This window comes from Symphalangus syndactylus, chromosome 13 (assembly GCF_028878055.3).
Source record: "Symphalangus syndactylus isolate Jambi chromosome 13, NHGRI_mSymSyn1-v2.1_pri, whole genome shotgun sequence".
Taxonomy (NCBI): domain Eukaryota; kingdom Metazoa; phylum Chordata; class Mammalia; order Primates; family Hylobatidae; genus Symphalangus; species Symphalangus syndactylus.
The window spans coordinates 48,008,480-48,032,279 of NC_072435.2; the positions used below are offsets into that span (position 1 = coordinate 48,008,480).

General features: G+C 37.0%; 3 protein-coding genes across 2 annotated transcripts; 2 read left to right on the top strand and 1 right to left on the bottom strand.

The window, feature by feature from the left end:
- The window catches only part of LOC129459381 (zinc finger protein 676-like), a 375,112-nt gene that overhangs the window by 97,197 nt on the left and 254,115 nt on the right, over positions 1-23,800 (bottom strand).
- On the top strand, positions 6,617-23,590 carry LOC129459390 (zinc finger protein 257-like). The gene is given in 8 exon segments (XM_055236096.2): positions 6,617-6,637; positions 8,737-8,863; positions 9,400-9,495; positions 20,471-22,532; positions 22,534-22,626; positions 22,628-22,777; positions 22,779-22,876; positions 22,879-23,590. Coding segments are annotated over 8 exon segments (2,739 nt in total). The 5' UTR covers positions 6,617-6,625; the 3' UTR covers positions 22,980-23,590.
- LOC129459425 (small ribosomal subunit protein eS21) lies at positions 7,305-7,679 on the top strand. The gene has a single exon (XM_055236151.2). It carries the CDS (start codon positions 7,364-7,366, stop codon positions 7,649-7,651), a length of 288 nt encoding a protein of 95 aa, XP_055092126.1. The 5' UTR covers positions 7,305-7,363; the 3' UTR covers positions 7,652-7,679.

The window sequence follows — 23,800 nt, forward strand, 5'->3', positions numbered from 1 at the left end:
ATATCAAAGCTCATTTTAAAAACACGCAAAAGTGGAGCACAAAAATAGGATTAAATTTAGCCATACAGAATGATAAAGACTAAAAGATACTGAGTAGTTTTTTTTTTAACAGAAAACTGATTGTTGAAGGTAATTATTTAATATCTTCAGGCTGAAGTACTCACACTGCAAAAGAAAGCAGTTCAGTATATAAACTGAACAGTGAAGTCTTTAGTTGTACTTTGGTTTCTGTTTATTACTTCAGAACAATTAGCATAGTTATGTGTAGTGTTTGTAGGCAACCCGCGTTTATATACTTTAAAAAGTATTTTCAGCCAGGCACAGTGGCTCACACCTGTAATTCCAGCACTTTGGGAGGCCGAGGTGGGCGGATCACGAGGTCAGGAGTTGGAGACCAGCCTGGCCAACATGGCGAAACCCCATTTCTACTGAAAATACAAAAATTAGCCGGGTGTGGTGGCACGCGCCTATAGTCCCAGCTACCCCGGAGACTGAGGCAGGAGAATCGCTTGAACCCGGGAAGTGGAGGTTGCAGTGAGCCGAGACCACGCCATTGCACTCCAGCCTGGGCGAAAGAGTGAGACTCCGCCTAAAAAAAAAAAAAAAAAAAAAAAGTATTTTCTACAGTAGTATGAATATAAGGCCACAAAATTTACTTTCAATGAATCAGATAGGCCTTTTAATATTGTTATTTATACTTTTGAAATATAAAGTGTTTTAACTGGATTATGGTAACAGACTTTTTTTGTTTTGTTTTGTTTTTTCAACGGAGTTTCGCTCTTGTTGCCCAGGCTGGAGGGCAATGGCATGATCTCAGCTCGCCACAACCTCTGCCTCCCAGGTTCAAGCGATTCTCCTGCCTCAGCCTTTCAAGTAGCTGGGATTACAGGCACCCACCACCATGCCCAGTGAATTTTTGTATTTTTAATAGAGGTGGGATTTCACCATGTTGGTCAGACTGGTCTCGAACTCCCAACCTCAGGTGATCCGCCCACCTCAGCCTTCCAAAGTGCTGGGATTACAGGCATGAACCATGGCACCCAGTGATTTCAGACATTTTAAAAAATTTTTACATTCATTATGACTAGTACATTAAAATTATATATACTTATTTATATCTAATGTTCAAAAAGTTTACTACAAAATTGTTACAGTAGATATTAGTCTGAAATGCTTATTAATCTATCTAATGGGGATAACTCTAGGTAAGCATAATTTTAGTGTCTTGTATTTCACTAACTTGGAATGCTACTATTACAGGACAAACACAGGTGACATGGCCATCCAAAAACCATAATAGCTCTTTAGTTAACTATGTTGCAAGCTCGAATATGTTCTACTATATGAACAGAGAGGGATTCCAATTCTTCATCAAAAAGTGCTGGTGGAAGTTGTCAGATATATTTCAACATAGATCCCCCATTCAGTGGCTAGGAGATGAGAGAGCAGCAGAGATGAAAGAGAAACCTTATGAAATTCTGCTGAAAATATGTCCACTTTCTTTATAATGCTCATGTTTCTCATGCTGAGAGTAGCTGTGCACTCTGGATGCTTAGAGAGAAATTCTTTTTAGGGGAATATTTCCTGGCTATTTCGATAAATCTTATGTCTAATTTGAGTTTTTCTTAAGATGCTTTTAACGTCTTTATTTCTCTCAATAAAATCTTGCTCATTTGAGAGCTGTTTTTCTCTCAAATGCTTTGGGTGTCTGTTTTAGAAGCCTTATGCTTATCCCATGGTGTCTTTGAATGAGGTGGGCTGTCACAGGGATGACTCTTGGAGTGATCTCTACCCAGACTCATACTGCAAATCCAGCAGTATTTTTTCATGTCACCATTATAAATTGGCACTGAGGCTGAAACACTTCTTCCATTCCCTTTATCATCGTGAAGGTGCAGTTCTACCCAGGAGGCCTGCAGGCTCTCCTCCTGCAGCTCAGGCTTCACTCTCTGATGTGGCACTGGAGTGCTGCTGTGGCAGTTGGGGTTCACATAAGATAAGATGTGAGCTGCCAGCTGTGAGCCCTGTGCTGTGGGCTGTGCCTTGGTGGCAGATGGTAGGAGTCAAGAGAGGACACTGGTGACCAGGGGAGGGCACGCAGGAGTGCTCTAGCCCAGGCTCAGGGAGTAGAGAGCCATTGTTTTAAAATGTAAATAGCCAAAATGATAGCATCCTAATCAACCATTTTTGTAGAAGAGTGAGAGCCTACCTTCAGCAGGCACCAGGCTTCAAGTGGCAAAACTGCCTCTTGTCATGAAGATGTGATAAGGTTTATTTTGGCATTGAATAAAACCATGTAGCATACATGGAAGGCCTTTTCAATTACCAAGTGAATTTAGAATGAATTATGTATGGCATGGTGTTGTAAATTTTTCTACTTATGGACTAATTATGAACATCTTTCTGTCTTTGCAGTCTCTTGAGCAGATTGACCATGATGCACTTCACATTCTAGTTTAATTGTGTAATAAAACAGTTTTCTTTCTGTTCTATCATTGTGTTTCTCTGGGACTGTAGAAAGTTTTTCTTTTCGTTATATATTCCAAACACTGTCTAGAATTACCAGACATGATATAAACACATAAGGTGCCAGCCAAGCTTTACTCTAGAGGGGACTTTCCCTCTCAGGCTTCCAGTCATGTCACAATTATGCTACACAGTATGTGCTGTCTCCTAAATATGCAGGAAGAATTGTGTATCTGCCTATTTGGTATCTATAGGCCACTACAGTCACTTCTAGAGAAGCTAGACCAGATTTCTACAAACTTCACAGGGCAGCAATCAACATTTTACCTCTTTCGATGACTCTTATATCTTCAGACCTGAAACTGATTCACAGAACATGGAGCCAAGAAACCAAATCAGAGTAATATGTGTGCACCCAGTAGACATGTAGACATGAGAAGCTCCACTTTCTTGTATCTCCTCTTGCTAAAATGTCCACAAATATGCAGGTAACACCTGCTGCTACTCCACCCATCCAGAGCCTAAATCTGCAGCTCCAAATTCTGAATGTAGGTCTTAAGATTTGGAAAATAAAAAGACGTTTATCTGAGGAATACAAGTCCTTTTAGTTGTCAAACTCAGACATTAAAATGAGAGCCCAGGCTGGGTGCAGTGGCTCACACCTGTAATCTCAGCAGTTTGGGAGGCTGAGGCAGGTGGATCACGAGGTCAGGAGTTCAAGACCAGCCTGGTCAACATGGTGAAACCCTGTATCTGCTAAAAATACAAAAATTAGTCAGGCTTGGTGGTGGGCGCTTGTAATCCCAGCTACTTGGGATGCTGAGGCAGAGAACTGCTTGAACCTGGGAGGCGAAGGTTGCAGTGACCCGAGATCACGCCACTGCACTCCAGCCTGGATGACAGAGCGAGACTCTATCTCAAAAATAAAAAACAAAAGTAAATGAGAGCACAATTATGTCTTCCCCCCCTTTAGCTATGTATTCATCTCCTGAAACCATTCACAATTTCCACAAGTAGCATCAATTTAACTAACAATGTGACACTGAACACTATAACTTAAGCTGTAAACCTTACTGATGTATATCCAATCAATAGTCAATGTTATTTCTGTAAATAAATAAGAAAGGAAGTATAGTTGTGGTTATGACTCTAGATACTTTGTTGCCTTGATCTCTCACTCCCAAAATTGTTACTAACACACATTTTTGTACCATCCCACTTTCTGTCCCTCTTTTTTTTTTTTTTTTTGCCTTTACAAATCCACTTGTCACTGCTGCTAATCAAAGTGTAGATTCCAGGCAACTTGAACCTTTGCTCCCAGGTTACAATCTTCAAAGGTGGAACAAATAAACTGTCTACTTATATCCATGTTGCCTCAGGTTTTTCTTTTTAGGCAGACATATTACTTAGGATGTGCTAGAACAGCCTCTAGGAGAACATCTCTCTTTGATTGTACTCCACTTGCTGTAACACCCGAGAATGCAGAGCCAGTTTGATCTGACCAAGAATCTGCACATAAGAGCTGACCTCCGCCTGAGATTCACAAGACAGGGCCAGGTTTTAGATTAAGAAGGTAATGAAAACCAATAGGAGGAATTTTCTGCATTGTGAGATGTCAACATACACATCTTAAAGCCCCCCTTTGATAGTGTGGCTCTTTGAGCTTTTCAAGTCTTGTCCAGTGACCTGTTACAGTTACATGAGAGGATCCCATTGTAAATAGAATCTGATAGCAGAATCTGTAAGTAAAAAGAAGCATTTTAGGAGTGAGAGATCAAGGCTAAAAAGTATCCAGAGCCATGACTGCAACTATATCTACTCCTAAAATGTGATACTGGAGTAGAACATTTTTGTCCTTCCTCTTACCCAAAAGCTAGCAAATCAGGACAGGTGATCCAGGTTCTGGATCTTTACCAGGACAGTTCCATTTTCTATTTAGAATCAGCCTAAATCTCTTCTGTCTGGTTTACAACTGGGCCATCAGCGCACGGTCACTGGGAATCCTCTCGGAATCACCTAGGTGTCTTTGAGACATTTGAGGATTTCCAGAGCAGAATTGTCAGGCTGACAAGAGTGGTTAACTCTGCTTCTGTCTCAGTGTAAGAGAAATGGGTCATCCTTCCCTCATTCAAGAGATGTCTTTGGTTGGTACCCAGGTGACAGTTTCTTCAGATTCCTGGTACTTGGAGGAAAAGAAGTTCTGGAGATTCAAACAGATAAACTAAATGCTTCCATCTCATATGGCCATTAGAATAATAGATGTAGCAGTCATGGTCCCTCGCATCCATGAACTTTTAGTTCAGACTAGCAACTGGATAAATGATGAATTAAGCATCATATGGTTGATATAATAGATTTGTGCAAAGAAACTTGGGGTTTATTTGGGCCGTGAGTAACCCAAATAAAAAATAAACAATGTTAGGCCAGACACGGTGGCTCACACCTGTAATCCCAGCACTTTGGGAGGCCGAGGTGGGTGGATCACGAGGTCAGGAGATCAAGACCAGCCTGGCCAACATGGTGAAACCCCATCTCTACTAAAAAAAATAAAAAGTTAGCTGGGCATGGTGGTGGGTGCCTGTAATCCCAGCTACTTGGGAGGCTGAAGCAGGAGAATCGCCTGAACCCGGGAGGTGGAGGTTGTAGTGAGCCATGGTTGAGTGATTGAGTGATTGCACTCCAGCCTGGACATCAGGGCAAGACTGTCTTAAAAAAAAAAAAAAAAAAAAAAATTGTTGTGACTTCTGATGTCATCACCTGAAGGGATGTTTATGGACAGAAGAATTGTTATTATTTTTATTTCTTTTATTTTGCTAAGAATACACATTTATCTTCTAATAAAATTATTCTAGATATCCTTAAGATATTTGTTTCAATGGATGATTAGTATATATTATGAAATTGACAGGGCAGTAGCTAAAAAAGATTAAAGTTACGTGAACTCTGGGATTCGTTTTTCTTAGGTAAGCTTAGGAAAGAGAACTGGAAGTACCCCAGTGGCACAGAGGACAAATTCTACATAGGCTCACTCCCTGCCCCAGTTCTGTTCATCTCCTACTTGGGGGCTTTATTTAGGCCTGTCCGCACCCTGGAGCCTTGCCTCAGATTTAATAAGATCCGAGTTTTGGTTGGTGAATCCTGCTGTCTTTCTAGAAGTGGTGCTTACAATTTTCTGAAATCCAAAAGCAGATACATGGGAATAATCAAGTATGTATTTTAGGGTCTTTTAAATTTTTTTATTGAAACCAGTGCTTGCAGAGAGATTCCATTTAGGAACTTGTTTTCTAATCTTACAAATCATTAGTTGCTCCACAAGTCACAAAAAATTAAATATAAACACAATAAAAATAAAATACATTTAAGTTTTTCCTTTATCCCTCTCATCTATCTATTTAGCTTTATTCTATACATTTTATAAAAAATTAATGAAAGAGAAACTATAAAAATTAAAATGCTGTGCCCTTTATCTAAATCCTGGGAATTATTAAACATTTAGTACCAATTCCCAAGGGTGTTATGAGGATTAAGTCACATAATGTGTTATTCCCAGCACAGTGCTCCGTAACATCCTCTTGAGCACATAGAGCACAATGTTTAATAAACATTTCCGTCAGTACACTTGTACATGTTATTTAAATGCAGACTTATTCAGACATGGCTGTTTCCTATTTCCTCTGTATACAGAGCCAGCAAAGAATATGATACTTTAGGATGGAGAGTGGTTGTCTTCATTTGCCCTAGAAGTATTTGTGTTGTGACGAGTGCTGAGTGTAAGGAACTCTGTGCTGTGCCTGCTTTCTCTAAGTAATGCTGATCATGAGCCCGGGGGGAGCAACATCAACATTGACAGGGGACTTGTTTAAAACATTCGTTTTGGACCCTTTTCAAACCTGCAGCATCACATTACATAGAGTGGGCCCAAAATTACTAAGTGATTTGTAAGTTCATTAAAGCTTGAGATTAAATGCTTAGCTAAGTGGTTATAAGCCCAGACCTCTAATTAGGATTACATGGCCAATTTGCAGAAAAATCCTTAATTGAGCTTTTCCCACAGGTTTTGTTTATTGTTTTAGGTGGAAACATATATGTTATTTTGGTTAAGTACCTCGTATAATTCCAACGTGAGGCCAGAATCAACAATGAAGTGTTCAAGGCATTCATGAGAGTTAATGTAGAAACCTTTGCACTAAAGAGTGGTCACAGGGCCTGTTCTGTTTGGGTTTGGGAGATAAGGCAGTGTGGCCCATATTACCATTACTGTAGCAGAAATTGCTGGTGTCTGTGGCAGAGGAGGGCATCTGAGGACAGAAAAGAAGAAATTTATATTTTTATTTTCATGGAGAAGCTCATTGTTCCTGAATCTCTACTAGTATAAAGGACAGAAATGGATGGAATGTTTCTGCAGGTCTTGGTTCTTCTGCCTGTGGGTGTGGTGGTAGCAGGTAAATGGGTAGCTGACACCTTTAAAGCATATTCTCAAGATGCAGGTGTAATTTGTGCAGAAAATTTCATCTGAGCAGGAATTCCAGAGGAGAAGGAGGAAAAAATGGCTTGTTTTTCAGCTAAACATGTCTCATATTAAGAGCTGTGTCCACTCTGCCTTCTGAAATGCCATGCATTTTTACGTGCAAACCTTTGCTTCTCTAGTTGTGTTTTTCCTCCCTAGTGAGTTTGTCTTAACTACTTTAAAAAATTCTTATAATAGTCAAAGGTCTCTGAAAAATATGTTTTTTCCCATATACCAGAGCCTTCTACATCATGGCTCCTTCTATGCCATGCAGAATTTTCTTCATGAATTTATAATCTGCTGTATTAAAAATGTTCCCTTTGTGGGACTGGCCGCTTCCTTTCTCTCTCGCGCGCGGTGTGGTGGCAGCAGGCGCAGCCCAGCCTCGAAATGCAGAACGACGCCGGTGAGTTCGTGGACCTGTACGTGCCGCGGAAATGCTCCACTAGCAATCGCATCATCGGTGCCAAGGACCACGCATCCATCCAGATGAACGTGGCCGAGGTTGATAAGGTCACAGGCAGGTTTAATGGCCAGTTTAAAACTTATGCTATCTGCGGGGCCATTCGTAGGATGGGTGAGTCAGATGATTCCATTCTCCCATTGGCCAAGGCCGACGGCATCGTCTCAAAGAACTTTGGACTGGAGAGAATCACGGATGTGGAATATTTGTCATAAATAATGAAAACCTAAAAAAAACAAAAAATGTTCCCTTTGTGGCTGGGAAGGTGTGAATACTCAAGATTCCTATTGGAGGAAGAAAGGGGTTCTTAAAAAAGATGGAAAACTTGCAGTGTTGAGGTTCCATCTGTGTTCTTAATTAACTCTATAGAGAGCAGGATTAAGAAAGTGTTTATTTAAAGAGGATGGCATTTATTACCCAGAAAGTCCTGAAAAAAATATGAGGAAATACTTGCTCTCTAGGGTACTAAAGAAAGACTACTTAAAATCACTATTAAAAATTACAGAACATGGGAGATATTTCTATCTTGAACTTGGTATAAAACTGATGGTTCTTTATGGTTGAATTCGGACTACAATTTACTTCTGGGAGAAAATGTCACAGTGGTGATGCTGTGTCCTTTTGTGCATCAGCACATCATAAAAATTTGTCCTAGTGCAAGTAATAGTAATGATTCACTTAGTTAAGGAGGTCTCCTACAGATTTTTTTACTAGAAAGCTAATTATTTTTCTTTTCATTATAAATTATTTTTATGCAGCGGATGTGCATAAACCATCACATTTTATCTGATAGCTGCCCCTCTTTCTTAGGTTTTATTTGCATATATCTGTCTTTGGAAAGTAAAAACTGTCATCTTTTTTTTTACAGTCCACAATACTAGGAAAAACACAGGCTCTTTTACTTAGTGGATGTTTGACAAAATATTCTTCTTGGGCCAAAAACATTGGCATTACTGGCGAACTTGTTAGAAATACAGAAACTCAAAACAAACAAAAAAATTCAGAAACAGACTTTCTATAAGTCAGAACCAGTTCTCTACTCTCTCATTTGACCTTGAGACACATTAAAAATTCTGCCCTGGTCACTTGGTAAATGTGTATGGGGGTGTGTTTTTTAGAGTCAGAGAATATATTAGAGAATATTTCCGTGTTAAAAAAATATTTTCTTGGATAATTTTGGTCACTCCAATAAGGCAGAACCTGTTCTCTCTACTCTCTAATTACACCTTGAGTGATATTAAAAATTCTGTCCATGACCACTTGGTAAATATATGTGTGTCTGTGTTTGTGTGTTTTTCAGGGACCACTGACAATTAGGGATGTAACTGTAGAATTCTCTCTGGAGGAGTGGCAATGCCTGGACATTGTTCAGCAGAATTTATATAGGGATGTGATGTTAGAGAACTACAGAAACCTGGTCTTCCTGGGTGAGGATAACTTCAATACTCAATTCCTAATATACTCCAAAGGCTTTATTTTTGTTTTTTGTTTGTTTTTTTTGTAGAATGTTTTTTGGTAATTTGGTAATTTTTGATAATTATGCTTTGCATAAATGAGTTTCATATCCCTGTTTTCAAGAAAATCACAAGGATTTGTCAGTGTAGAAAAAAAAATTGCTTCAAGATGTTTCACCTTGAACTGAACTTTCCACATTGTTGAGCTGATCTGTATCCCTCACTCTAGAATAGTGGTAATTCCAGAAATTTAGTGGTGTAAAACATTGTTGCCCACACCTTAAAATCTAATTGCTACCACCAATTTTTTTATTCAGTAGTACTGGGTAGTGAATTAAGAACCTACAAATATACAGTATTTTCTAAATATTTAGAAATTTCTGTTATAAATTAGTATTTTTGGATAAATGTATTAGAATATTGTATTCCATTCTCTTTATTGAGCACATTACTAAGTTGGTAATTGGAGAATATGAGCAAGATGCATGTTACTTATTTTTAAAAACCAGGTATTGCTGTCTCTAAGCCAGACCTGATCACCTGTCTGAAGCAAGGAAAAGAGCCCTGGAATATGAAGAGACATGAGATGGTAGCCAAACCCCCAGGTAGGTGAGAGTGAAAGCCAGTACAACAGATGACACAGATGAAAGATCCAAAGGTCAAGGAGAAAGCAAGTCCTTAAAATGTCATTTGGGAAGGTGTGTTCCAAAGGATATAGTTTCTGGAAGCCTGAGTTTGTATTTTTTTTTTTTCTTTGCTCTCACATAGGGACATTTTCTGTCTTATGCTTTTAAATTCTCTAAAGATTCTACTTTACTTTCAGTCATTTTCCTTTAAGTTTACAGTGACGGCCAAAGTCCTCATGGCATATAAGAGACTGCACAGTCTGACTGCTTTTTCATTGTTTTTAGGGACATACAAATATCTGCATAATTTTCAAAAATTCTGTGTTAAGCTATTTCTTAAGTTCTTTTTTTGCATTGTGTCTGATATGAATAGAGTAGTGGTTTCTGTTCCATTGAATGTTTTAATTTTTCTGCACAGTTCATCCTTTTTCTTTAGTATATTTTTGAAAGATAGTTTGGAATTATAAAATTTGATGTCATTCTGCTTTTTATTTTTCCTCAAGAGTGCTTTGGCTATTCAAAGTTTATTGTAGTTTCATGTAATCTTTAGTCTTGTATTTTCCATTATTGTGAAAAAAACTTGCCACTGGAATTTTTATAGGGAGCTTATTGAACCTATATTTATTGAATCTATATTCTTTCAACTCATGGACATAAAACATTTTTAAATTTATTTTTGTCTTCTCTATTTCTTTTCCTAGCTATCTTATATCTTTCAGTGTAAAGAGTTTTTATCTCCTTGGTCAAATTTGTTCTCAGAAATTTATTTATTTATATATTTATTTATTTTGAGATGGAGTTTCACTCTTCTTGCCCAGACTGAAGTGCAATGGTGCAGTCTCAGCTCACTGTAAACTCCGCCTCCCGGGTTCAAGAGATTCTCCTGCCTCAGCCTTTCAAGTAGCAGGGATTACAGGCACTCGCCACCATGCCTGGCTAATTTTTGTATTTTTAGTAGACATGGGGTTTCACCATGTTAGCAAGGCTGGTCTCGAACTCCTGACCTCAGATGATCCACCCTCGTCAGCCTCCCAAAGTGTTGGGTTTACAGGCTTGAGCACCGCGCCAGGCCAGAAATTTATTATTTTAATGCTATTGTAAATAAGTTTTTTTTTTGTCTATTTTACCAGATAGTTTGTTTTAAGTGTATGGAACCATAACTTATACTTGTATGTTAATTTTATATTTTGCTAATTTACTGAGTTTATTTATTAACTTAGACAGGTTTTAATGCACTGCTTACAGTTTTCTATATATAAATTGTAATCTACAAACAGCAAATTTTTACTTGTCTTCAGTTTCAATGGCTTTTTGAAAATTGTTTTGACTAATTATTCTGCCATATACTTCAATGCTATGTTAAAATAGAAGCATTGACAAGGTGCACAATATAATTTTGCATTTGGTGTCTGTGAATTTGAAGGAGCAAATACCTCTTCAAGTTTCTATAAACTAGTTTCAGGAGGTAAAGATCTTCTTCCATTGGGCCCCCAGGGTGATGGGATTCCCTCTGGGTTTGTGTTGGTGAGGGGTTGTAGCTTGGTCACAAGATTGCTGGGTCTGCACTAGGGTCCACCTTTAGTTGGCTTGTTACAAGGGGCATGGATAGTTGTAATTCCCATATTATTTTTGTACAGATTGGATATCCTTCAAGACTTTGCTCTGTAGGGCAGACACTAGGGCAGGTTTTTGCAGTAGGGTCTGTATATAATGTACCTTAAATCGGGATGTAAATGAGTACGGCTTTTGCTGAGTACCACAGAGGATTTCGTCGGGTCACACTGTGTTGGTTTCTAGGTAAAGAGAACTGGCCATAAACTGTGGCCCAGGAAGCTGGAACTGAGACTTTGAACTGCTTCAGGCACCACATTAAAAGCCAGGATCTGCAGGCCTGCCTGCATGGCCATAAACAGGTGTCTTCCTCCAGGCCTATGAAAGTAAAGAACCTCTCTCAGACTGTGGCTGAAAGGATTTTGAAATAATTACAGAGTAAATTCAGAATTCTCAGTGGGACCAAGGTGGGTTGGCCATTTCCTGTCCTATAGCCAAGGCCAGGGGTCCTGTAGTTTGCCACCGAAATGAGAGCCTGCTTTCTGGAGAGAACACCCCTCAATCTTTGGCTTTAGCAGAATTTCACAACTTCATCCCTTGACCTTAAAGATCTCTTAAAAGTACTTATTTTGGAGATGGGGTCTTTCTACATAACTCAGGCTGGTCTTGAAATCTTGGCCTGAAGCAATTCTCCAACCTTAATATACCATGTAGCTGTCATTACGGGTTTGAGCCATGAGGCCTGGTACTCTCATAAAGGTATTTTTGTCAGGGATGGCCAACAAATTTTCTTACTGTGGAGGAATAGACAAATAGGGCACCTTTTATTTCTCTATCTTATTAATGTCACCCTTTCTGTAAGTTTTTAATTTCTAATTTCTATTTCAAATGTGCCTGTAATTTTAGATTCAGACATTTAGGAGCAATAAGCTAGAATTTACATGTTATGTTTGAAGTAAATTAGGTCATTAGTAGGCCCTCCATATTTACTAATATAGTTACTTATAAATGTGTTTGCTCCAGGCAAAAAGGAATTATAAGCTTTTCACCCACTTTCTCTAGCCTATATCTAAACAATAATATAATTTATTCATAAATATTTGTTTTATGTAACAGACTCTAACCATATTCTGCTATATATATATTATGTATACAAAATAAATATTTAATAATAAATACATATATTAAATTACATATATATTTTAGCAATGTAAGGCTATTCCTTGCTTCTAAAGTTGGATTACAGCAGTTTCATTTTGTGAAAGAATAACATACAATTGAAACATAAAAATTATCTCTAGTTTATTTTAAATGCTTATTTATTAAATGTTTCTCATTAAAATCTTGTTTATGATTATTCTGCATTTTCTGTAAAATTTTACTGCCACACAGTGCCTGTCAATGATTCAAAATACCTGCCTTCCATGAGTACACAGTTACAGTCAAATATTGTAGTTATCTAGAGAATTTTTTTAATGGTACACCAATGTGGCATACCAGATTATATGAGTAAACATTTTACTTATTATTGTTTTGCAGTTCCATGTTAGTGTGTTTTTTTCAGTGTAGGTTTCTTAACATCAGTTCATTGTGATTTTTTTTGTTTTACTTATGTACTATAATTTTAGACAATTTACAATTTTGTTTGTACACTTTAAGTCAATATGGGCTTGAATTAAGAGATAAACCATCCAGGCTGGGCGCAGTGGCTCTCACCTGTAATCCCAGCACTTTGGGAGGCCGAGGCAGGTGGATCACCTGAGGTCAGGAGTTCGAGACCAGCCTGGACAACATGGTGAAACCCCATCTCTACTAAAAATACAAAAAAGTAGCTGGTCATGGTGGCGTGCGCCTGTAATCCCAGCTACTTGGGGGGCTGAGGCAGGAGAATCACTTGAACCCAAGAGGTGGAGGTTTCAGTGAGCCGAGATCATGCCATTGCATTCTGGCTTGGGCGACAGAGCAAGACTTCATCTCGAGGGGGAAAAAAAAGAGATAAACCATTCATATGTCTATCATTATCAGATTATACAGGTGTGTGTGTTTATCTATAAATATCCCAGTTTTGGTTATCGCTTATCATGTATATGTTTTTAGCTGATTTTTAGTGGTTGTTTTGTCTAAGTGAGTAATCATGGAAATAGTCTTATTTTCACCATGTGTTTAATAATGAATATATTTTGTGTGTGTGTGTGAGAGAAACACTTTTGTGATTTGAAGGTAATTTTTGAAAGGATTTATAATTGTGCATTTTTTTCAGTTTTTCTCTTAAAACATTTATTATTGTAAAAACAGATAACATAAAACTTAACGTCTTTTTTTGAGATGGAATCTTGCTCTGTTGCCCAGGCTGGAGTGCAGTGGCATAACCTCAGCTCACTGCAACCTTTGCCTCCTGGGTTCAAGCAATTCCCCTGCCTCAGCCTCCCGAGTAGCTGGGATTACAGACATAGACAACCACGAGCAGCTAATTTTTATATTTTTAGTAGAGATGGGGTTTCGCCACATTGGCTAGTCTGGTCTCGAACTCCTGATCTAAAGCAATCTGCCCGCCTTGGCCTCCCAATATGCTGGGATTATGGTACGAGCCACCGCGCCTGTTCTAAAATTTACCATCTTTAATCTGTTTAAGTGTACATTTCAGGCCTAGGCATGGTGGTGGCTCACATCTATAACACCAGGATTTTGGGAGACCAAGACAGAAGGATCGCTTGAGCCCAAAATGTTGAGACCAGCCTGGGCAGCATATAAATTCCCCCTCTCCACACACAAAAAATGTTTTAATAGCCAGGCATGGCGGTATGCACCTGTGGTCCTAGCTCTTTGGGAGATTGAGTGGGGAGGATTACTTGAGCCTGGGAGTTTGAGGCTGCAGTGAGTCATAGTTGTGCCACTGCCATCCAGCTTGGGTGACAGAGTAAGATCCTGTTTCAAAAAAATGGTATACATTTCAGGCATGTTAAGTACATTCACATTGTTATACAATAGACTTCCAGAAATTTTCCATCTTGTAAGACTAAAACTCAATACCCATTAAATAACAACAACCCATTTTACCCTCTCTCCAGCCCTCGACAAATACCGTTTTCTCTTTCTGTTTTTATGAGTGTGACTACTTAAAATATCTCATATTAGTGGAATTATATAGTATTCATTATTTTGTTACTAGCTTATTTCAGGTGACATAATATTCTCAGTTTATCTTTAAATGTGACAAGATCTCATGAGGCTGAATAATATTTCATTGTATTTATGTATTACATTTTTCAATGTGTTTCCAAATTAAAAGACATTTGGGTTGCTTCAGCCTTTTGACTTTTGTGAATACTAATACAATAAACATGACTGTTCAAATATGTCTTCCAGGTCCGCTGTTGCATATTATAGATACAGATTCATAAATGAGATTGTTGTATTTTATGATAATTTTATTTTTGATTATTTGAAGTACATTTATAGCATTTTAAAATAAAAGGCTGGGCGTGGTGGCTCACGCCTGTAATCCTAGCACTTTGGGAGGCCGAGGCGGGCGGATCACGAGGTCAGGAGATTGAGACCATCCTGGCTAACACAGTGAAACCCCGTCTCTACTAAAAATACAAAAAATTAGCCGGGCGTGTTGGCAGGCGCCTGTAGTCCCAGCTACTCAGGAGGCTGAGGCAGGAGAATGGCGTGAACCTGGGAGATGGAGCTTGCAGTGAGCCGAGATGGCGCCACTGCACTCCAGCCTGGGTGACAGAGCAAGACTCCGTCTCAAAAATAAATAAATAAATAATGGCTGAGCTCCTGATTTTCACCAACAATCAACATGGGTTTCATTTTCACTGTATCATCAACACATTTGGTGTTTTTTTAAAAAATTATAGTGGCCATTCTAGGCCAGGCACGGTGGCTCATGCTTGTAATCCTAGCACTTTGGGAGGCCGAGGTGGGCGAATCACAAGGGCAGGAGTTTGAGACCGGACTGGCCAATATGGAGAAACCCCGTCTCTACTAAAAATAAATACAAAAAAAAAAAAAAATTAGCTGGGTGTTGTGGCGGGCGCCTGTAGTCCCAGCTACTCAAGAGGCTGAAGCAGGAGAATTGCTTGTACCCGGGAGGCGAAGGTTGCAGTGAACTGAGATCTCGCCCCTGCACTACAGCCTGGGAAACAGAGGGAGACTCCATCTCAAAAAAAAAAAAAAAAATTATAGTGACCATTCTAATGAGTGAGAGGTGATTTTGTTTTTTGTGATTTTTATGCAATTCTCTACAAAATAGTTATTTTGCATTTTCTTTTAAATGCATTTTCTTATTTGTGTATATTTTTGATAAGAATTTTGTTCAATTATTTGACCATTTCTAAATCAACTTATTCAACTGTATTGTTTAGTTTTAAGACTTGTTTATATATTCTGAATATTAACTCCTATCATGTGATTTGCAAATATTTTCACACATTTTTTATAAGGCATTGTCACTCTGTTGAATATTTTATTTGGGTGCAAAAATTTTGAAGGATAGTACAGTTAAATTTTTCTGTTATTTTCTTTGTTGCTGATGCATTTAATGTATCTGAAAAAATGTTGCTAAGACCAATGTCATGTTTTTCTTCTATATTTCTAAAAAATTGGTTAGTTATTTTTTATGTCTGAGTATTTTATTTAAAATATTTTTCATATATGGTTCAAGGAAATAATCCAGCTTTATCACTGTTGATATCCAGTTTTCTTGCTTTCTTTTTTTTTTTTTTTTTTTTTTGAGATGGAGTTTCGCTCTTGTTGCCCAGGCTGGAGTGCAATGGTGCAATCTCTGCTCACTGCAGACTCCGCCTCCCGGGTTCAAGTGATTCTCCTGCCTCAGCCTGTTGAGTAGCTGGGATTACAGGCATGTGCCACCACGCCCTGCTAATTTTGTATTTTTAGTAGAGATGGGGTTTCTCCCTGTTGGTCAGGCTGGTCTGGTGATCTACCCGCCTTGGCTTCCCAAAATGCTGGGATTACAGGCGTGAGCCACTGCTGCACCCAGCTGGTATCCAGTTTTCAACATTACTTTTTGAAGAGATTATCTCTTCTCTATTGTGTGCTCATGGCAACTTTGTGGAAGATCATTTGATCTTTTAAAGGGGGGTTCATTTCTTCACTCTCTGTTCTGTTCTTTCATCTGTTTATCTGTCTTTGTTTGAGTACCACATCGTTTTTATTTTAGCTTCTAGCATGTTTTGAAATCCGAAAGTATAATGCCTCCTTGTTCTTTTTCATGGGCTTCTGGCTATAGTTGTAATCAAGGTTTAAACTTTTACACAAGATTTCTTGTATTGGTTGGTCTGTTCTCATGCTACTAATAAGAACATACCCAAGACTGGGTAATTTATAAAGAAAAGAGGTTTAATTGGCACACACTTCCACATGGCTGGGGAGGCTTCACAATCATGGCACAAGGCAAAGGAGGAGCAAGTCATGTCTTACATGGTGGAAGGCAAGAGGGCGTTAGCAGAGGAACTCTGCTCTATAAACCCATCAGATCTCCTGGAACTTATTCACCATCACAAGAACAACACAGGAAAGACCCACTTTCATGATTTAATTACCTCCCCTGTCTCTCTTGTGACACATGGGAATTATGGGAGCTACAATTCAAGATGAGATTTGGGTAGGGACACAGCCAAACCGTATTATTTCTGTTAAAAACTGTGCTATTGAGATTGTTATAATGCTTATATTAAATTTGTTCACAACTGTAGGTTGTATTGACACCTTTGAAAAATTAAATTTTGGGCCCCCGAGCAAGAATATGTTGAAGAGTTTTATATATTTAGTTTTATGTACTTTTGGATTTGCCAGTTTTACTTTTGCTTTTAATTCCTTGTTTCATTCAGTTGTGGTCAGAAAACACACAGTGCATAATTTTGGTATACTTAAATGTATTTATTGTTGTTTTTAGACAGGATCTTACTCTGTCACCCAGGCTGGAGTGCAGTGGCATGATTTTGGCTCACTGTCACCTCTACCTCCTGGGCTCAAGTGATCCTGTCACCTCAGCATCCCTAGTAGCTGGGACTATAGACATGCACTACCATGTCTAGCTAATTTTTTTTATTATTTGTAGGAACAGGGTCTCACTATGTTGCCCAGCCTGGTCTCAAACTTCTGGCCCCAAGAGAGCCTCTCACTTTGTTCTTCCAAAGTGTTGGGGTTATAGGCATGAGGACTTCATGCTGCCATGTAATTCTCAATGTTGGATGTAAGACCAGTGGGAGGTGTTTTGTTTGTGAGGAAAAATTCCTTGTTCATGGGTTGGCACCATCCTCTTTGTAATCAAAATTTTACACTGCACTAATTCAAAAGAGAGCAGCTCATTAAAAGAACCTGGCTCCTTCACCTCACACTTGCTGTCTGTTACCATGTGGTATGTCCAGTTACCAGTTACTCTTGGCCTTCCACCATGATTGTAAGCTTTTTGAGACCCTTACCAGAAGCAGATGTTGGCACACACTTCTTGTACAGTCTGCCAAACTGTGAGCCAAATCTTTTTTTTTTTTTTATAAATTATCTACTATCGGGCTTCCTGTATATTCAAAATAATTTATAGTCTATAATGTTTTCTAAGTTATCTGTTTTATTATTGCTATTTTATCTGAATTTTCTATTTATTATTGAAAATGAGGTCTTGATGTCTACAACTATGTTGCTGTGTATTTCCTGCTTCAATTTGTTGATATTTGCTTTATATATTTTGGAGCCCTGATATTATATATATGTATACATATAGCTAGATAAGTATTTTATTAAATACTACATTAATTATATATCTATATAAACTTTTGTTAAGATTTATTTTTTGACCTAACCGGTGGTCTATCAAAAAGATTGTATGAGCTATTGCAAAGGGTGTGTTTCCTGATGTTGAGAAGTTTTATCTATATCTGTGTTAGACATACTTGTTTCATACTGCCTTCAAGTCCACTGTTTCCTTACTAATATCCTCTTGTTTTATTATTATCAGAGAAAGTGAGGTATTGAAATATCCTACTGTATTTATATTGCTTTCTATGTGTTTCTTCAATTATGTTAATATTTACCTTACATATTTGGAACCCTAATGTGAGATACACCCACACATGCACACACACATACACACAAACACACAAACATGAGAATATACAAATTTTTCATAGGTTCCCCATCAATCTCTTATTGCTTAATGTCCTTCTTTGTCTTTTTGGAGTTTTGACTTCATATACATTTTATATAATATGAGTTTTTGACTTAAGATGTAGCTTGTGTAATACTATTTTGACCTTTTCTGCTCTCATTTGGTTAATATTTGGATAAAATGCCTACATCAATCTTGCCACTTTCAGGCTTTTTTAATTACTAGTTCTAAACTGACTGTTGTAGAAAGGCAAGTCAGGCCTTGTTTTTTAATGAATCCCTTTATTGAAACTATGTCTCTTGACTAGAAAGCTAATTATACCTATATGTAAGTACTTTTCTAAAAGACAAAGACTTCCGTTATTTTATTAATTATTTTATTTGATTCTTGTATCTTTATCCCTCATTTTCTCCCTTTCTGTCTTCTGTTGTGTCTGTTTCATTTTAGTATTGATATAGTTTCACTTCTTTCTTATTTTCTTTTGGGTGTCTATACAGATATTTTCTTTGTGGTACCTTAGGGATTACATAAAACCTCTAAAAGATAAAGCAGTATATACATAATCTAGTGAAAAATGAACTTCAGTTATATACAAAAAGTTTTCCTCATTACATCTGCCCTCAACTTTGTTATGGATATTGCTGATTATATGTTGTATATTTATTAACAGATATTCACAGTAATTTCTGTGCTTTTATTTTTCTAAGTTTAGAGCATAATTATAAATGTTTTCTATCCCATTATAAGAATGCTAAGGAATTCTATTTTTGAGTATGTATGTTTCTCAGGAACATGTATTTTTATATGATTATGTGTTGTTTTCTTGCATTGTGTTATTTTCAGTGGAAGAAACTTTTTTCAGCATCTTTGATATATATAGGCCATATGCAGTGCCAGTATACTGTCTCAGGATTTGGTTATTTTAGAAGGTCTTTTTTTTTTTTTTTTTTTTATTTGATAGGACGTTTTTGCTGATGATTATTCTTTTCACCTGACAGCATTTTTTCTTCAGGATTTTGACAATATCACACAGTTTTCTTCTGGCCTGCAAAATTTTCTTTTGAAAAACTCACTATTTAGTGTGTAACTCTATGCTTTTAAATGACACATCACTTTTATCTTGCAGTTCTTGAGATTGTCTCTTGTCTGTGACATTTTAAGTTGTTCTTATATATGTGTTTTTTTAAATAAATATCTTGTATGTGTATTTTTGTTGAAATTCTTTATTTTTATATCATTTTTTCTTTTAGAATTGGTTAGTTATCTCTTTGTATTATTTACCTCCAAATTACTGTCTTTAAAATCCTTTTAATATTTTTGCTGTTTTTCTCATTTTTCTGATTTTCAGTAGTTGTCTGTGCTCCTTTTACTCAATGGAGTATTATTCAACTTATTTTAAATTTCTAAAATTTATACATTTTTATTTTATAATGATTGCTTTCTGAAAATTTCATGATTTGTTTGATGGGGCCATGTTGCCCTAATATTTTGTATACATGGTAATCATTGAGACTTCGACATTTCAAAAAAAAAAAAAAAGCTACCTGTCACAATCTTTACAATGTAGCTTTATCCTGGCATAGTTTAAAACCAGTTGTCATGGCTAGACATTCTGGGAGCCTTTCAAACATGTTCTTAGAATATGTCTTATCTGAAATGTTTTATTTTCTAGTTTAAAAAGTTTATTTGCACTTCTTCCCAGTTATCAATCACTTCCTACACTTGTTACCTGTCTGTGGTACTGCAGTCTCTCTGCTGCTGTAACATTTACCTTTGGTCTCAGCAGTCTCAAATTGTCATTCTAAAGTATACTATTTTTTTTTTCAGCATTTTATTTAATGGGAGAATGAAACCAGTGTCTTGAAAGACCCCTAAAAGCCAGACATAGAAATGTATGTGCCAATATTTTTCTTGTCTTTTAAATAGAAACAAGGAGTTGGCAATTTACTTCTAAGGGCACTGTGTTATACTGAGGAGAAGGAAGTACTGTGTTGGGTTGATATAACAGATTTTTCTTTTTCTTCTATGTTGCTTTTTACATTGTGTTAACCTGGGGCACTTCACCCACTTAACTCATTTATAAATTTTCCAAAAATGTGTTTTGGTCAGTATATTTTTGTTACATTTTTTATGTTTTTGAATAAATTAGAGCCTGTGGTATTTTGCTATGCCATCTTGCTTATGTAGTGTATACAGTTTTATAGGTTAGATTTGTAAAAAATATTTACCTGAATCTAGTAAGTAATTTGTTGTTTTTATTTCTTTTAGTTATGTGTTTTCATATTGCTGAAGACCTTTGCCCAGAGCAAGACATAAAATATTTTTTCCAAAAAGTCATACTGAGGAGATATGATAAATGCGAACATGAGAATTTACAATTAAGACAGGGCTGTAAAAGTGTGGATGAGTGTAAGGTGTGCAAAGGAGGTTATAATGGACCTAATCAATGTCTGATAACTACCCAGAGCAAAATATATCAGTGTGATAAATATGTAAAAGTCTTTTATAAATTTTCAAATTCAGATAGACATAAGATAAGACATACTACAAAGAAAACTTGCAAATGTAAAGAACGTGGCAAATCATTTTGCATGCTTTCACAACTGACTCGACATAAGAGAATTCATATTAGAGAGAATTCCCACAAATGTGAAGAATGTGGCAAAACCTTTAACCAGTCCTCAGCTCTTACTCGACTTAAGATGACTCATACTGGAGAGAAACCCTACAAATGTGAAGAGTGTGGCAAAGCTTTTAACCGGTCTTCACACCTTACTCAACATAAGATAATTCATACTAGAGAGAAACCCTACAAATGTGAAGAGTGTGGCAAAGCCTTTAACCGGTCTTCACACATTATTCAACGTAAGAGAATTCAGAATAGAGAGAAGCCCTTCAGATGTGATGAATGTTGCAAAGCCTTTAAGTGGTCCTCAGCTCTTACTATCCTTACTCAACATAAGAGAATTCATACTGGAGAGAAACCCTACAAATGTGAAGAGTGTGGCAAAGTCTTTAACCAGTTCGTAAACCTTACTACACATAAGAGAATTCATACTGGAGAGAAACCCTACAAATGTGAAGAATGTGGCAAAGCCTTTAACCAGTCCTCAGCCCTTACTCGACATAAGATGATTCACACTGGAGAGAAACCCTACAAATGTGAAGAGTGTGGAAAAGCCTTTAACCGGTCTTCACACCTTACTAAACATAAGAGAATTCATACTAGAGAGAAGGCCTACAAATGTGATGAATATTGCAAAGCCTTTAACTGGTCTTCAGCTCTTAATACCCTTACTCAACATAAGATAATTCATACTAGAGAGAAACCCTACAAATGCAAAGAGTGTGGCAAAGCCTTTAACCAGTCTTCATACCTTATTCGACATAAGATAATTCATACTGGAGAGAAACCCTACAAATGTGAAGAGTGTGGCAAAGCCTTTAACCGGTCTTCACACATTATTCAACGTAAGAGAATTCATAATAGAGAGAAGCCCTTCAGATGTGATGAATGTTGCAAAGCCTTTAAGTGGTCCTCAGCTCTTACTATCCTTACTCAACATAAGAGAATTCATACTGGAGAGAAACCCTACAAATGTGAAGAGTGTGGCAAAGTCTTTAACCAGTTCGTAAACCTTACTACACATAAGAGAATTCATACTGGAGAGAAACCCTACAAATGTGAAGAATGTGGCAAAGCCTTTAACCAGTCCTCAGCCCTTACTCGACATAAGATGATTCACACTGGAGAGAAACCCTACAAATGTGAAGAGTGTGGAAAAGCCTTTAACCGGTCTTCACACCTTACTAAACATAAGAGAATTCATACTAGAGAGAAGGCCTACAAATGTGATGAATATTGCAAAGCCTTTAACTGGTCTTCAGCTCTTAATACCCTTACTCAACATAAGATAATTCATACTAGAGAGAAACCCTACAAATGCGAAGAGTGTGGCAAAGCCTTTAACCAGTCTTCATACCTTATTCGACATAAGATAATTCATACTGGAGAGAAACCCTACAAATGTGAAGAGTGTGGCAAAGCCTTTAAGCAGTCTTCAAACCTTACTCAACATAAGATAATTCATACTGGGGAGAAGCCCTACAAACGTGAAGAATGTGGCAAAGCCTTTAACCGGTCTTCACACCTTACTCAACATAAGATAATTCATACTAGAGAGAAACCCTACAAATGTGAAGAATGTGGCAAACCTTTTAATCGTTTCTCATACCTTACCATACATAAGAGAATTCATGCTGGAGAGAACCCCAATAAATATGAAGAATGTGGCAAAGCTTGTAACCATTCCTCAAACCTTACTAAGCATAATTCATAATGGAGAAAAACCCTACAAATGTAAAGAATGTGTCAAAGCTTTTAACTGTTCCTCAATCCTTATGAAACATAAGGGAATTCATAATAGAGAAACCCTACAAATGTGAAGAATGTAGCCTGGCTTTTAACAAATCCTCAACATTTATTAAGCACAAAATAATTCATGCTAGAGAGAAACCCTTGAAATGTGATGAATGTGGCATAGCCTCTACCCAGTTCTCAACTCTTACTAAACATGAGAACTCATGTGGGAGATAAAGCCTACAAATATGAAGAATGTGACAAGGCCTTTAAAAGTTCTCAACCCTTATTACACATAATTTATACTGGACAGAAATCCTAAAGTGTGAAGAATGTCACAAAGCCCTTAACAAGTCCTCAATTCTTAACAGATGTAAGACGTTTCATACTGGAGCAAAACTCTACAATCCTGAATGATGTCACAGTGCTTTTAACAATACCTCAAACTTTTCTAAACATAAAAAATATTATACTAGTGCAAAACTCTAGAAACATAAAGAACATGAAAAACTTTTAAATGGTTTTCACACTTGATTGCAGGTAAAATAATTTATACTGGAGAAAACTCCAGGTGTGAAGAATATAACTTTTAACCAGTGTTGACAACTTATTGTATAGTAAAGCATTTATAGTTGAGAAATGGGGTACAAACATAAAGAATGTGGAAAAGTCATTAATATTTGCTCACATATTACGCATCAGAGAGTTCATACTTAATAAAAGTACTATAAATACAATTATTGTCAAATGATCTTTCAGAAATATAAGGCTTTAAAGTGAAAAAGAGTTTATTCTGAAGACAAACATTACAAATATAAAGGGGGTTGTAGTGCTTTTACTTGTATCACAGATTTTATTGTACACATTTTGTACTAGAGAATAACTGAAGCAGTTGCTAAAATTTTGTTCAGCATTAGGAAATTTATGTTGGAGAAGAATTCAGCAAATGTAATGAATTTGGAAAAACATTTTTTCCATAACTATAGCTTAGAAAATGCTAGAGAGCTCATACTAAAATACACTTTTGCAGATGCAATAAATACGAAGAAATATTTCATTCAAATTGAGTTTATATAGTTATCAGAGAATTAGCAGTAGAAAGAGCTAAGGCACTGACACTTCAGACATTACACTAAATCAGACTGCTGAGTATAGAAAATCCAAAACTGCAGTTGGTAAGTAAATTAATTTTATATAACTTTAAAATGAGTAGACATTTCTTTGAAAAGTCATAATTA